This window comes from Nicotiana tomentosiformis, chromosome 8 (assembly GCF_000390325.3).
Source record: "Nicotiana tomentosiformis chromosome 8, ASM39032v3, whole genome shotgun sequence".
Classification (NCBI taxonomy): Eukaryota; Viridiplantae; Streptophyta; class Magnoliopsida; order Solanales; family Solanaceae; genus Nicotiana; species Nicotiana tomentosiformis.
The window spans coordinates 110,514,014-110,531,170 of NC_090819.1; the positions used below are offsets into that span (position 1 = coordinate 110,514,014).

Consider the following 17,157-nt stretch of genomic DNA (forward strand, 5'->3'; position numbering starts at 1 on the left):
AGAGGTGCTTATCAAAGCGAGCACTAATTTTTCTAGGCGGGGATATCTAGTTTTGGCCTCACCTAAGGTCCGACTGACATAATAAATGGGAGAATGCGTACCTCGTTCTTCCGGGACTAGGACTACACTTACCGCTACCTCTGATACTGCCAAATATAAGTAAAGTTATTCGTCTGCCCTTGGTGTGTATAGCAGCGACGAGCTCGATAAGTACCGTTTAAGCCCTTCCAAGGCATGCTGGCATTCCGAGGTCTATGTGAAATTATTTTTCTTCTTTAGCAGTGAGAAGAATCAGTGGCCTTTAGCGGAGGACCTCGAGATGAATCGCCCCAGGGTAGCCATGCGCCCGGTTAACCTCTGCACGACCTTTACGCTATCTACCACCGTGATGCCATCGATAGCTTTGATCTTGTCAGGATTAATCTCGATTCCTCGGTTAGATACCATGAACCATAGAAATTTTCCTGACCCGACCTCAAATGCACACTTTTCCTGGTTTAGCTTCATGTTGTATTTCTTCAATACACTGAGAGTTTCTTGTAAGTGTTTTAAATGGCCATTTGCTCGCAGGGACTTAACTAGCATGTCATCAATGTAAACTTCCATAGATTGCCCTATTTGTTCTTCGAACATCCGATTTACTAGGCGTTGATAAGTGGCACCATCATTTTTTAATCCAAATGGCATAACATTGTAGAAGTAGGTATCATACTTAGTGATAAACGAAGTCTTTACCTAATCATCTGGGTTCATTTGTATTTGGTTGTACCCGGAATAGGCATCGAGAAAACTGAGGGTCTCGTGACCGGCCGTGGCATCGATCATGCGATCGATATTAGGCAAAGTAAAAGAATCTTTGGAGCATGTTTTATTTAAATCCTTGTAATATATACACATTCTAAGTTTGTTTCCGTTTTTAGGGACTACTACCACGTTTGCTAACCATTCAGGGTATTTAACCTCACGGGTGGACCCTATTTTAAGAAGCTTGGTTACATCGTCTTTGACGAAAGTATGTTTAACCTCGGACTGGGGTCATCGTTTTTGCTTTACCAGATGGAACTTCGGGTCCAAGCTTAGTTTATGGGTGGTGATTTCCAGAGGGATCCCTGTCATGTCAAAATGGGACCAAGCGAAAAAATCCATGTTAGCTATAAGAAATTGAATTAGCTTTTCCTTAAGCTCGGGATTTAACCCCGTGCCCGGGTATACCTTTCGAGAGGGTATATGGTCGACTAGTATGATTTGTTCCAACTCTTAGACCATTAATTTGGTAGCGTCAGAATCATCAGGTACTGTAAAAATCGAGGTACCCCATAATCATCATCTTCGTCAGTCCCCTACTTCTCTAGTTGGGTCGAGGTCGACGTTTGTGATTGCTATTTGGTCTCTTGTTTTTCCTTCAAATTTGATGCCTTTATCGAGGAAGGTGTAGATATCGGAATTACTTTATCAACGACAAACATTTTCTTTGCAGCGGGTTACTCCCCATAAACCATTTTGATTCCCTCTAGTGTTGGGAATTTCAGGACCTGGTGAAGAGTCGAGGGCTCTGCTCTTATGTTGTGGATCCACGATCTCCCGAACAGGGTGTTATACCTCATGTCGCCTTCGATCACATGGAACTTCGTCTCTTGGATGGTCCCGACCATATTTACTGGCAAAGTTATCACGTTCTTAGTAGTTTCACATGCCATGTTGAATCCGTTTAACACCAGGGTCGCGGGCACAACCTGGTCTTGTAGACCGAGCTGCTCTACGACCCTTGATCAAATGATATTGGCCGAACTAACTGGATCAATTAACACACGCTTAACTTGAGTTTTATTCACGAGTACAAATATTACCAGTGCATCGTTATGTGGCTGCATGATTCCTTCTGCATCTTCAGCATTGAAGGATAAGGTTCCTTTTGGTATGTAATCCTGAGCTCGAGATCGCTTCTCCCTTATGATTGACACCTTAGCGCGTTTTAACACTGGCCCTTGGGGAACATTGATCCCTCCGATAATCATGTGAATAATGTGTTGTGGTTCTTCTTGCTCATTTTGCCTATTGAACTCTTTGTTTTTGAAATGAATTTTGGCCCAATCACTTAAGAACTCCCGAAGGTGCCCTTCATTGAATAACCGTTCTACTTCTTCTCTCAACTGCCTGCAATCTACCATTCTGTGGCCATGGGTGCCATGATACTTGCATATTTGATTAGGATTTCTCTAGGCTGGATCAGTCTGCAGAGGTCGAGGCCATTTAGTATCTTTGATGCATGAGATAGCCGATACGATGGCAGATGCATCAATATTAAAGTCATATTCTGACAATCGCGGTGCTTCCTTAGGTTCGGTATGCCTGCCAAAACCATTCTTGCTCATCAGCCCTCTAGAGCCTTGGCCTCGATCACTTCTTCTTTCACCTCGGATGGAATTGTGCACAGGTCCATTGCCCCAGCGATCTCTATTATACGGTTGGTATCGGTCCCCGTTCATCCTCGGTTCTCGATCGATGTCTCTTTTGGTAGCGGAACCAGAAGGAGCCCCCAGCTGGTCGTCTTTGACTCTAATCTTTGATTGATATCGATTATGTATATCGGCCCAAGTAACAACCGGGTACTCAATCAAGTTCTGCTTCAACTGTTGTGAAGCCACTGAGTTTAATTCATTTAGTCCTTGAGTGAAAGCTTGAACGGCCCAATCATCTGTGACCGGTGGTAGATCCATTCGTTCCATTTGGAAACGAGATACAAATTCTTTTAGTTCCTCGTTCTCTTTTTGCTTTACCTTGAAGAGGTCCGACTTCCTACTCTCGACCTTTATGGCTCCGGCGTGTGCTTTTATAAAAATATCTGCAAGCACGGCAAAAGAATCGATAGAGTTAGGTGGTAAATTATGATACCATATCATTGCTCCCTTTGATAGGGTTTCCCCAAATTTCTTTAGTAATACAGATTTGATCTCGTCAACTTCTAGATGATTCCCTTTAATGGCACACGTGTAAGAGGTGGCGTGCTCGTTGGGGTCGGTCGTTCCATTATACTTAGGAATCTCGGGCATGCAGAACTTCTTAGGGATCGGTTTTGGAGTTGCGCTCGGGGGGAAAGGCTTTTCTACGAACTTTTTTGGAATCCAAACCCTTCAGTATTGGTGGCGCACCCGGGATCTGATCAACCCTGGAGTTATATGTTTCCACTTTCTTGTCATTTGCTTCGAACCACTTTTTCCCTGATTTTATCCGCTTTGTTAGCTCCTCTAGCATTTTTATAATTTTGGGGTTAGTCCCCGATTCTTGTTCATTCAACCTTACCACAACTGGCCCCGTTCTGTGGGTGACTTCTTGGGGTGGACCGAGCCCGGCCCTGCTCGGTACATGGGTTTGGCTCTTCAACTAAGCTATCGCCAGCTGTTGGTCTTGCAGCATTTTGAAAATCATACGCAGGCTGATCCCATCGTCTCCAATATTTTGGGTATTTCGAACTGCAGATCGGGTTTCACCATGGATGCTGCTTTCAGGACCGGAATGTTGGTTCGCTTCGATGGCCACATACAAATTAACGTCAATTGGATCCACAGCCTGAGTCCCAACGGGGTCAGCGTGTGGCCTTTCATCCCCGGGCGTCACGTTGTCATTGTCACCTTGATGGCCAGATTCGTTGTCGATATGTAGGGGCACTAATTGAAACTTCGTCATTTTTAACCTAAAATCAAAGATACTTCCAAGAGCAAGTGTGAAATAATGTGTTTTACAGAGATTTGTGTCAAATAGTCACTATTATCCTTAGCCTCACTGTGGACGCCAAACTGTTTACCTGAAAAAATGGATAACAATTGAATTTATACGCGGCTCTAAGGATACGTGATATAACTTGATACAAACCGAGAAAGTATAATATATATATATATATATATATATATATATATATATATATATATATATATATATATATATATATATATATATATCAGTGCTATAATTAGCTATAAAAAAAGATAAATGCCAACCAAATAAATCAATTAACCTTTGCCCTTGAATTCGATCTCCTTCCAAACAACTAAGGATTCATCTGGTATATGAATAGTGTAACAAGAAATTGAGAGCTGAAAAAAGACAATATATTGCTTAATATTGTGTTCTCCCCCTACAAATGATCAAAGACCCCCTTTATATAAGTAGGGAAGTCCTACTCTTACTATGATTCTAAATATAGTAGGAAATCCCATGATAGATTAATTAATTGGTCTTTCCTTGATATGTGTCGGGATTTCCGCCGTGATTCGGGCCCCACTATGGATATTCTGGCTTTCTGTCTTTGGACTCGATAAACTTTCCTCGATCGAGGCCGATCGAGGCCTTGATCGGTCTTTATTTAATCCGATCTCGATCTTGACCAGTCTCTATTTTGCTCAACTTTGATCTTAGCCGATCTCGATCTTGACCGGGCTCTATTTTGCTCGACCTTTGGGTCTCGAGCTCGGTAACCTAACTTCGCATTCGCATCATGGCTTGATATTACACGAAGTTGAACCTTGGTCTATAATATTCCAATATCGATTATTCATACGAAGGGCAAACTCGGTTTTAATCGTATACATGAATATTCTTTTTAAAACCGGCTATGCTCTAAAGGGTGCCACGACAAATGGCTACCTCGTGCCATTTCTACGTTCATTATCTGTGTTGTGCAGTTCGCCCAATTGCTTCGAAAATGGTAGACTTGAATAATATCACTGCTCCAATGGAGTCTTCCCTTTTTTTCCGGTAAACTATGTAAAAAATAGATGGATGTGTTGCACCCAAAAGGAGCTAAGTCACTTTCCAAAAAGGAAAATCGGATTAACAGAAAATAGAAAAATAACATATGAAAACAAGAAAGAAAGATATCTAACTTCCACTCAAAGAGGATATTGGAAGGACACGAACGGGGCCAAAAGCATAGGCGAATGGATTTAAATTTTAGGGTTCAATTTTTAAGATTTTTAAAAATTCATTACATATTTAAAGTTATGGGTTCAAATTTATTACTTTTATAATTTTAATGAATATTTACCTATAAATTTCTGTTCCGCGTCGAAAATTATAGGTTCAATTGAACCTGTAACTCTCACGCTGGATCCCCCTTTGACCAAAAGTAATTGGAGAAAGGCCAAACATATAATGCATCTATCCAAAAGATGATTACCAACCAATTCCAGTTATTAATATATCTAATGAAGTCCTCAAATTAATGTAATGCTGCAAAAGAAGAGGATAAAATCTCATATAATAATGCCTTTCTATCACTAATCTAATGGGATAATAGGAAAGTGTCAAACTTATCTTCTTAATAAGCTTAAGTGGCAACCATATATGAACTGCACATTAATTTATTTATTCACCAAAAAGCACACCTGAACTACCTAATCTCGGATCCTCCTATTGTTATTATTATTAACCGTTTGCGATAATGTTTCCTTTTTGCACTTTATTGTCGATTGCTTCTTTTTTTTTTAAATGAAAAAATAATTTTATTGATATATTTTTGTGGGTACATTTCTGTTTGTTTACTTCCTTGATTGAATTTTTCGCCATTCGAGGGCATAAATAGCATATTTTTCGAACATATGATGATGCAGATTTTTTGGGATATATTTGTGTTTATCCGAAAAATAGGATAAAGTTAAATTTGAGTATGGTTCTAAGGATATATGATATAATTTGATACAAACCATATAGGGAAATAGTAATACCTATGTTCTTGACTATGAGAATGAGAATAGTGAACAAGAAGAACGAATACGATAAAGTAAAACAAGCACAAGGAGATATCTTTCATTATGAGAAGTAATCTTTTGTTACAATGTGTGAGACTGCCTTATGCTTACAAGAATTCTCCCTTTTATAGTAGAGGGATCCTACTTTATTTATAAAAAAAAAATATAGAATGGATAACCCATGATGAATTGTCTCTTCCTCGATTCCCGCCAAGATTCTCTCACTTAGTGCGGTTGTAACGGCTCTTGTCTCCGAGCTCGATACTGGCTCGAACTCGTTATTGAGTCGAGCCCTCGGCTTTGGTTTGAGTTCGACCTTCGGGGTGGGTGTAATGCGTTTCCGACCACCCTCATGTTGCCTTGCGGGTCGATTTGGTCAGAGGCTCGATAATGGTATCGACCCGACTCCTCGATTAGTCATGGAACTCGAAGCTTGTTTGTACTGTCTTCGGAACTCATCCCAAAATCTCACTCTGGTCGTTTATCATTCGAACTCGATCGAACGTAGGAAGGCCGAAATCTATTTCGACCGTATATAATTAGTCCCCTCGTTTCTCCGGAAGGATATGGTGAGAATCGGTATGATTTTCGACGGCTCGATCAGGTTATAAGCTGACATTTTCATATGGCTCGATCATGACGTACATGATAGCTATCCCATCGATTTAGTCTTTCAAGGTATTTAATGCATGTCAGATGGTGGTCGGCCACCGCTGATACTGAACCGCCACGATTTTAGCCAATAAATAACCCCTCCATTTATCATTTACCACTTTTACATCTTCACTCTTCCAAATTTTCTTACTCTTTCTCTCTCTATTTCGCCCCTTGTAGAGACATCTACACCAGCGTTTGGCATCATCAACCTTTCATCTTCCTTTGCCTTTCTTTCTCTTATATCAATGGCCAAAACTTCGAAAACTGTACCTCAGAAGGAGAAAGCTTCCTTATCACGGCCGTCCGGCGACAAGGCGCCGGTGGAGCCGCCTCCCTACGAGTATGTTCCTGGCCCGTGTACCCTAAAGATTGACTTTAGGGCTGAAAATCCTTCGTCGGTGCCGGGTCGATGCGAGCATGTGTCGATGTACATGTGCTCAATATGAGAGGGCCATCGCGGGGCTGTGAGGAGAGACTGCAACTGGGGTCCCGAGGTTGTATTGCAAATTCCCTCTTCTGAAGAGAGCATCACCACTCATGTGGAGGGGTTTTTAAGTGTTTATACTTACCCCTTCATGTTGGGTCCCGTCGACCTAGTGATCATCGATTTTTGCAAAAGATATCAGGTCACCATCGGTAAAATTCATCCTTCTCTATGGCGCATAGTAATCTTACTTCACTTCTTCTCCAACAAGGCCGGGGGGCTGGATTTTACCTTAAATCACCTTATACGATTGTATCAGCCTCAAATCTTTCGAGGCCTAATCAGGCTCCACCGTCGGGCATCGAAAGCTTTAATGTCATGGTAAGGGTCTCTTCTTATGTTTTTCGAAACGCTTTGTATGCTCCATTTGTTACTGACTTCCTTTCATGCAGCGGTAACCAAGGATGTTGTTTTGAGGACTCTGAATGGTGAGGAAGGAACCAAGTCCCCGGTCCCGAAATCGGGGAACGATAAAAAGCGAAAGGCTGTCTCTCGGTCTGAAGACCCTAAGCCCAAAACTCGAAGAGTGAAGAGGAAAGCAATCGCTCTTTCGATGGACTCGGTCCAACGACTTAGAGAAGAAGAAGAAGAAGAAGAAGAAGAAGATGCTTCGACTTTGGTGGTTCGATCTGCGAAAGCTATCGAGATCGCCAGACCTTCTGAGCCGATGATAGCCACACCGGTTGGGGCCGATTCCAATACCCCGAGTCTCGATCAGAGTGCCCCGAGCGATTCGCTCGGTACCATAATAGTGGGTCGTTTGCCTTCTCTTCCGACCTTCTCTGAGGAGGCGTTAAAAGAAGCTCGAGAATTGAAGACCCCCGATATGGGCAGAGGCTCTAGTGCAGGGGATCCTTTTTGGGATTTCTTCGGTGGAGTCGATGATGCCTCCGATATCGGCGACACTTCTCTTTTCCTAGAAGAGGCCCAACGTTTCATTTTTCGGGTAATGACCTTACTGAGCTTGGTTTCTTCATTCTTTTCTATACTTGACTCATGTTTTTTTTCTACTATGTAGGCCATTAGCAAGTTTCAAGCTGACCTCAGCCAGTGTGAGGTCGAGCTTCAGAAAGTCTCGGGGGAGAGAGATGCTCTGAGGCTTATCTGCGGCCAAAAGGACGAGGTTATAAAGGACCTCCAAGCAGATTTGGCTAAGGCTCGAGAAGAAGAGGCCGAACTAGATAAGTAGTTGAGCCTTATTCTGTTAGAGCATGGGTTTGACCCAATTATGGAAGCTAAACCTTCGTTATCTCAGCTGCAGCAAAAAGTCGAAAAGATCATATTGCTTCGGGAAGAAGTCGATCAAATCAAAGCCGAATGTGATCGGTGGAAGGAGACTATCGACCGTCTGGCTGTGGAAAAGGAAACTATCTTGCCAAATTATTATCGGCCAATGTTCAGCTTCGAAACGTCAAGCAAAAAGGCTCGGCTCAGGCTAAGATGATCGGGGAGCTTGAAGCAAGGCTTGCTGAGGCCAAGGCGGAGGTCGAATCATCAAAAGTCATGGTGGATAAGTCTATTGCTGTTTATTGGGTCCATGACGAGGCTGCTCAAACGGAGGCAAGCGAGGTAGCAGATGATGCCGACACTCGAGCACATTGGGTTGCCGAACTTGCTAAGTGTCGATCTCGGAGGTAGACCCTTGAGGACATACACGCTCGAGGTTTCGATCTTGCTGAAGAGATGAAAAAGGCCAAAGAACTCGAAGCCGATGTTGAAGCCTTAGTTTCCGATGGCGATGATGATGGTGATGATGACGATGATGATGACGATAGAAAGGGTAGGTCTGATGATAAAGGGGAGCCCGGTGGAAAAGAGACCGCTCTTGATGATAACCGAGAAGCTTAGCCCTTATCTTCTATGTCGTTTTTATTCATGTAAATAATCTTTGTATATTTATACAAATATCTTTTTCTTTTACTGACTTTTTTCAACTTTCTTGCCTTGTGAAGCTTTCGTTCATGCCATGCGAATACTTTTATAGGCGATTCCATCGAACTCGGTCTTCGTAGCTTTTATGGCCGAGTGGGCGATTATTTCGAACTCGAACTCAAAATATCTTAGCCTGCATGCCTTTTATGATCGAGTGAGTGATTGCTCGAACTCGAAGTAAGATATCCCTTAGGTTTTAAAAATTGAGTGATTGTTTCGAACTTGAACTCAAAATATCTTAGCCTGTAGGCCTTTTATGATTGAGTGAGTGATTGCTCGAACTCTAAGTAAGATAGCCCTTAGGCTTTAATAATTGAGTGAGTGATTGTTTCGAACTCGAACTCAAAATATCTTAGCCCGTAGGCCATTTATGAACGAGTGAGTGATTGCTCGAACTCGAAGTAAGATAGCCCTTAGGCTTTAATAATTAAGTGAGTGATTGTTTCGAACTGGAACTCAAAATATCTTAGCCCGTAGGCCTTTTATGATCGAGTGAGTGATTGCTCGAACTCGAAGTAAGATAGCCCTTAGGATTTGATAATTGAGTGAGTGATTGTTTCGAACTCAAACTCAAAATATCTTAGCCCGTAGGCCATTTATGATCGAGTGAGTGATTGATCGAACTCGGAAGTAAGATAGCCCTTAGGCTTTAATAATTGAGTGAGTGATTGTTTCGAACTCGAACTCAAAATATCTTAGCCCGTAGGCCTTTTATGATCGAGTAAGTGATTGCTCGAACTCGAAATAAGATAGCCCTTAGGCTTTAATAATAGAGTGAGTGATTGTTTCGAACTCGAACTCAAAATATCTTAGCCCGTAGGCCTTTTAACCTGAAGCAGGAAAATCTTTTTCAAAGTGTGAGATGTCTGAAATTAGAAGTTCTCCTTTATGTCGTTATACATGTGTTTGTATCTTGTGCCAGAGTTCGATCAAAACTACGTGGGCATGGTTCATTTTGACCATTTGGCCCTTACACTTTTCTCTATCGAGACCCTGTTTCGACATGAATTAGATATGAAAACAACTTTCTTGTGTCGAAACTTGATTTACTCGATTGGTAGCCCCTCAGTATTCGAGGTTGATTATGAAGGAGCCTCAGATACTACTGATTTGTCCTCGGGTAGTACATAATTATTGCCTGTGAAATCTATCGAGATCACCAGACCTTCTGAGCCGATGATAGCCACATCGGTTGGGGCCGGTTCCAATACCCCGAGTCTCGATCAGAGTGCCCCGAGCGATTCGCTCGGTACCATGATAGTGGGTCGTTTGCCTTCTCTTCCGACCTTCTCTGAGGAGGCGTTAAAAGAAGCTCGAGAATTGAAGAACCCCGATATAGGCGGAGGCTCTAGTGCAGGGGATCCTTTTCGGGATTGCTTCGCTAGAGTCGATGATGCCTCCGATATCGGCGACGCCTCTCTTTTCCTAGAAGAGGCCCAACATTTTATTTCTCGGGTAATGACCTTACTGAGCTTGGTTTCTTCATTCTTAAATAAATATCGGATAAAGTTAAATTTGAGTATGGTTCTAAGGATATGTGATATAATTTGATACAAACCGTATAGAGAAATAGTAATACCTATGTTCTTGACTATGAGAATGAGAATAGTGAACAAGAAGAACGAATAAGATAAAGTAAAATAAGCACAAGGGAATATCTTTCAATATGAGAAGTAATCTTTTGTTACAATGTGTGAGATTGCCTTATGCTTACAAGGATTCCCCCTTTTATAGTAGAGGGATCCTACTTTATTTATAATAAAAAAAACATATAGTGGAAAACCCATGATGAATTGTCTCTTCCTCGATTCCCGCCAAGATTCTCTCCCTTAGCGCGGTTGTAACGGCTCTTATCTGCGAGCTCGATACTGGCTCGAACTCGTTATTGGGTCGAGCCCTCGGCTTTGGTTTGAGTTCGACCTTCGGGGTGGGTGTACTGCGTTTCCGACCATCCTCACGTTGCCTTGCGGGTCGATTTTGTCATGGGCTCGATAATGGTATCGACCCGACTCCTCAATCAGTCTTGGAACTCGAAGCTTGTTTGTACTGTCTTCGGAACTCATCCCAAAATCTCACTCCGGTCGCTTACCATTCGAACTTGATCGAATGTAGGAGGGCCGAAATCTATTTCGACCGTATACAATTTGATCTTCATGAAAAAGAGCAACGTCTATAAATCTCTTCGACGAATTTGAAATAGATAATATTTAATATTTTTGATCTCTTTGTAAATATTCTATATTCTATGAACTTATGAGATTTCGAGATTGTGGATCGCGTCATTACTTATAATTTGAGATAACAAAAAAGAATTTCCCTCGATTTGAAGAAAAACACAAATAATGATCCTCTTTATTGGAAAATCAGTAGCTTACACAACCCTAAGTCTTTCAAATATTTAGTGTACAATTGATAGCACTCAAAATATAAATCCTCTTTGTTAGTCTAAAAATTGCATCTCTCTGGAACATATCACATAACAATACTTCACACGAATTTGACATTTAAAAAGAGTACCTGTTTTTTTTTTCTTTCTAGACAGAAAGGTTTCTGTTCTTATTAGGTATCCAATAAAGTTCCACACAGGTTGATAGCACAAGCGCGCCATCAAAGTTTTAAAATGTTTGCAGTTTGTGTCAAGTTGTTTGGAGCCACTTAAGTCTAGGATTTCCTTTTTTGTGTTAAACAAATATAGCGCGACCTACGGACGAAACATTTATTTAACACAAAACAAGAATGATGATCATTTCAATATAGAACGATTATTAATATTATATTGATAACTACCACGTAAATAAAAAAAAGCGTATTAACATAAACTAAACAAATTATAGTATATAATTGTTTGACCAAGAAATATAATCTCCGGTTAAACTATTAAATTTATATAATGACAGGTCAAATCTAGTTAAGGATAATGACTCTAGATATTAAGCGGATGCAAGATATTTGGGGTTGAGTTTGCATATGATTGATGTCAATAAATCTGAAATACTCTTAAACAAGAACATTAAATGAAATATATCTAGCAATAAATGTCAATAAATGACATTTATGTAAATAAAGAGAATGATTCACCTGATAATGAATGGACAAGGTGGATATTCTGTCTGATAACAATGAATGACAAATAGATCCAAGATTTGCATGAACAATTATTGGATCTCGTGGAAAAGTGGGGAATAATATGAACGAGAATCTTTATAAAAAGGTAGCCTTTGTGTTTTTACCCGAAAGAGAGTCTTCTTCTCAAAAGTGTTCTTATCAGCCAAATATTACATACCATTGCACCTCTGTCGTTTCGATATCAGCGCTGGATAATGATGGCTTGGTTTTGGTACTCGAACTCTTATAAATAAGGATCTGATGCCATTTGTGTTTGTTTTGCTTTCATCTGATATCGAATCCCCTGCGCTTCCTTCTTTCGTTTTTCATATTTAACCCTAGTCTCTATTCTACTTCGTCGTTGCGTACCCATTTCTCTGGTTCTAGTGATCGTTGCTTCCTACTCCTGTACTTTAGACATCCTCTTTCAAGACCATGGTTAATGCAACTTCCAATTCTAGTGCGACGTCTAATCCTACTCCCCTGGCAGTGTGTGTGCCTCCTCACGGCGACAATGCTTTTGCTGCCCTTGAAGATGAAGGGTTCCTTACGGTAGAGGAAATAATTCCTCGTAGTGAAAAGCCTAGATTCGATTTCTCAAAGTTACCCGATGACGACCCTGAGGTCTCGGAATCGGTGATGAATGCGGTTGCTCTTACTGATTTCGGGGCGAAGTTCAAAATTCTGGCCCATATCGATCTGGTCCTAGCAGGGCGCGATGTGGTGCAAATTCATCACCCAGGATACTGCGCATTCTATATGTATCCGTTCTATGTAGGCTACTCCTTTCCCCTTCTCCCATTGGTGGAGGAATTTTGTCGCTACTACGGCGTCTGCCCGACCTATCTTTCACCTTATATCTACAAACGTATTCGCATGTTGACAAAATACGCGGAATTGGGTGGCCGTGGGATCTCTCTTTGCCACCTGATGCACCTCTTCACACCTAATTTCTATAGAGGGACGATGATACATCTTCGCCATCGAGGTAGTAAGAGTTTAGTAGTGAAGATGGACGATAAAGAAAATCGTCGATTCTGGCTCAGCTACTTCTACATCAAGACCGAGGACGTGGTGGCCAACGCAAATGGGTTTCCTGAGGCATGGAATTATGGCCGTAAGTCTGTTTTGGTAAGCACTTAATTTGCCCGTTTTGATTGTAGCTTAACATTTTGCCCTTTTCTCGTTCAGCTGAGACTTCGCCCCTCCTTTGTTTGCGGATATTCATGACTGGGTTAGCCAAGTCCTGCCTCATACAGTGGGGGTTCGTGAATGGACGACCTTTATCAAGAAGTTCAGGACCAAGCTTTCAGCGAACGGTGAGTTTGTCTGTCCGTGTTCATCTATACAGTGATCTTTTACCTATGCCATTTTGACCTTGTGATCGCCTCCTCATTACGACTTTAAGTAAGAGTTGATGTTCTAATCTCTTTTGCAGCCTGAGGGTCTTCGCGGAGGCCGAAGGCTCCTGCTCCAGCATTCCGCAAGAGGAATACCGTTTATGTTCCATCCGCTGTGGTGAGGCCTGCTCGGTCGTCGACTACTCATGCAGTGGGACTTTCAACTTCCCCTCTGCATCATTTAATTGACGAGAACAATGAGGAAGGGTCATCGCCAAATGATGATAATCTGCTCCCCCGCAAGAGGCGATCTGTAGATATCGCCGAGGGAGTTGTTCGTGAGGGGAGTTTGGCGATGGAGGATTTCGTCGTCAGAGAAACGGCAACTATAGACCTCAGAGATGATGCCGAGCTATTTCCCATGATTTCGTCATCGTCAGAGGTCAAGGGATGTACGTTGCTCCCTGGGGCCGAAACGAATTTTGAAGGGCCGTTGACGAGAGTCCCTGATGCCTTACAAGGAGGTGAGCCATTGACCTCGTTACCAGCCGAGGATCCTTCCTATAAGGTTGACATGAAGGGCAAAAATGTAGCCGAATAGGGTTACGAGACGGGCTCCGATATGGATGCCGAAGAGGTTAGGACGATGGGAGAAGGACTCACCCGACTCGAGGTGAGATTGGAGGGGACCACGCGGACCATTGCGATCCCTCTAGACTTTTATCTTCTAGTTAATACGAAGGACGTGGTCCCTTCTCTTGGTCCCCTCTGTTCTGATGTGGAGGGTAAGACACTCGAGAAACTGAAGGACTCCACTTTGTCGAAGAGCATAGCCGCCCTTGCTCTTAGGGTAAGTTTGGTATTTTATTTTTATGTTCGTTTTTCATGTCGAATATGATTTTGTTCTTACTCGCTCTAGCTTTCTTTTCAGACAGTGATCTTGGAGATCGAAAGCTCCCGCTGAGAGGAGAGGCGTAAGGCTATTTCCCAAAAGATGGAGCGGAAGTATCGCGAGTATCATGATAAGCATCGTGAGCTTTGCAGGCGGCTTGGTGGGAGTAGCAACTTTTGGGCTCTCCGAAACGAGCTAAAGGACAAGGATGGCGAATTGGTGAAGGTCATCAAAAAATATAGCGAACGCGAGGGGGCGTTGAAGGACAAAGAAGAGAAGCTCGAGGTGAGCAGGGGGTCGAGGCCCAATGCGCCGACTTTCAGGCCCAAGTGGTCTCGTTGTGTGCCGGGCTTGAGGAGTGTCAACTTCGAGTAGTTGCTTTGAGTGGCGAGGTCGCTGAGAAGGCGGTGGGTTTGGAGAAGGCGGAGTCGGCCCAGTTATCAGCTGCGAGGAAAGCATAAGCTTTAGAGGACATTATCCGCATTCTCCATTGTAAGCGGGATTGCGCTTTGGAGACGGCTAGGCTCAGAAAGGAGGGGTTTGATGAGCGGATATGGGAGTTAGAAGAAGAGGCTGCGTGCCTTGGTGATGGAGTTGTTGCCCTCGAGGCCGAAAAGGCACAGTTGTTGGATCAGTCATCCTCATCCCGCACTTATGCTTTTCCTCATGTTCCTCAGGATCTGTACGAGGAATGGATTCACGTCGAGGCCCAACTGGATATATTCAGGGATCTGACAGGGCGGGGGTTGTTTCAGAAGCCAACTTTGAGAATGCACGTGCTAAGGCACGTAAAGCTCGGTTTGCTTGTGGTTATGGCCCAGCTACACCGGAAGCTGGCAATGACGAGGAGGGTGCGAGCGTGGACCGGATTGAACATGATCCCTGATACGAGGATGAATATCCCGTTGGTGATGAGGTGGGTGAAGACGGTCTTAATGATCAAGCGGGTGACGCTGCTGAACCAGGTGGTGATTAGTTCTTTTTTTTTGTTTTAGCCGCGGGCATGTGAACTTTTTGTATGCGTGCAGCCTTTGTAAAAAATGTTCTTATGAAAATGTTAGTTTTGTTATTCGTACCTGACTTCTTTGTTTTGTTCAAATTTGTGCATTTTTTCTGATTTTATTTCTTGATTTCTTTCGTCATAACAGACTTGAGTGGGTTGAACGGTGTTGCAGGTAGCCTTCATTTGGTTAAGGCGGTGGGCCGAGTAGGTAGTAATTCGAAAAGAGGTCAAACATAACCTTTAATTAATTGAGGCAGTGGGACGGACATGTGTTAGTTCGAATGAGGTCACGTGTAACCTTTGATTAATTGAGGCCCTAGCCGAATAGGTGTTAATTCGAACGAGGTCGAATATAACCTTTAATTAATTGGGGTCGTTGGCCGAATAGGTGTTAATTTGAACGAGGTTGAATGTAACCTTTAATTAATTGAGGTTGTGGGCCGAATAAGCGTTAATTCGAATGAGGTCGAATGTAATCTTTAATTAATTGAGGTCATGGGCCGAATAGGTGTTAATTCGAACGAAGTCGAATGTAACCTTTAATTAATTGGGGTCGTGGGCCGAATAGGTGTTAATTCGAACGAGGTCAAATGTAACCTTTAATTAACTGAGGCTGTGGCCAAATAGGTATTAATTTGAACGAGGTCGAATGTAACCTTTATTTAACTGAGGCTGTGGGCGAATAGGTGTTAATTCGAACAAGGTCGAATGTAACCTTTAATTAATTAAGGTCGTGGGCTGAATACATGTTAATTCGAACGAGGTCGAATGTAACCTTTAATTAATTGGGGCCGTGAGCTGAATATGTGTGAATTCGAACGATGTCGAATACAACCTTTAATTGGAGAGTAGAGAAACTTTCATGTACTTGTGTTTTATTCATACTTTTGGAGAGATCTACATATTTTCCGGGATCTGGCTGGTGGTTCAGTCCCAGTCCCGGTCTATATAGTCCCTTCATTGGTCGAGGTGGAAAGATAGTGAGAGATTGAGCAAAGAACTGATCGTGCAGTGCTTTCCATCTGTGCACTTCAATTCTGAAGTATCCCCGTCATCGCCTCGTTAAAAACCTTCTCGAGAAAACCCAATTGGGACAAAACTCGAGCGAGGGAGAAAGAGTGCGACTTTGGGGACCTCGTCCTTTTAAAAGTTGAAGTACTTGAGGTGCATAACATTTTAGTTGTTTGGTAGTCGCTTTCCTTCCATTGTTTCTAGTGTGAATGACCTTTTGCTTGTTGCTGCCATGATTTTGTAGGGGCCGTCCCAGTTTGTTCCCAGTTTGCCTTCTCGCGGGTCTTTGCTTGCTTGTGTTTTGGCTTTAAGCACATAGTCCCCGACTTTAAGTGGCATGATCTTTGCTCTCTTGTTATAGTAGCGTTCTGCTTGTTGCTTTTGGGCGACAATTCTTACGTAAGCCATATCTCTTCGTGTCTCGACCTCGTCGAGATCTTGTCTTCTACTGTCATCGTTCTGGGATCCACTCTCGCGGAAGTACCTTAGACTGGGATCCATGACTTCGACTAGTATTACTGCATTAGTTCCACAGACTAACGAGTATGGCGTTTCTCCGGTGCTCATTTTTGGCGTTGATCGGTAGGCCCAGAGTACTTCTGGTAATACCTCCGGCCACAGTCCCTTGGCGTGTTCGAGTTTCTTTTTCATGATGTTTAGTATTGACTTGTTGGAGGATTCCCCTTGCCCGTTACCTACGGGGTGCTAAGGCGTTGACAGTATTCTTTTGATGTGCCATTTTTTCAAGAAATTCGGTGACCTTCTTTCCTGCAAATTGAGGTCCATTGTCACAGCTGATTTCTTTGGGGAGACCGAAACGGCATATGATGTTTTTCCATATGAAGGCGATTACTTCTTGTTCGCGTATATGGGAGAATGCTCATGCTTTCACCCATTTAGAGAAATATTCATTTCAAAACCAAGAGAAATCGTACATTACCTCGTCCGGCCAGGAGGGGGCCCACAATATCTATTCCCCATTTGATGAG

The 17,157-nt window shown here is 42.6% G+C and overlaps 1 protein-coding gene across 1 annotated transcript; it reads right to left on the bottom strand.

Annotated features, from left to right (window-relative positions):
• Nucleotides 1-16,333: 16,333 nt before the first annotated feature.
• LOC138897987 (uncharacterized) lies at nt 16,334-16,735 on the bottom strand. The gene has a single exon (XM_070184016.1). The coding sequence runs from the start codon at nt 16,733-16,735 to the stop codon at nt 16,334-16,336; it is 402 nt and encodes a 133-aa protein (XP_070040117.1).
• Nucleotides 16,736-17,157: the final 422 nt, after the last annotated feature.

Bases quoted from the DNA above. Each gene is read 5' to 3' on its own strand.
- LOC138897987 (XM_070184016.1), bottom strand. From the start codon at position 16,735: ATGAGCACCGGAGAAACGCCATACTCGTTAGTCTGTGGAACTAATGCA.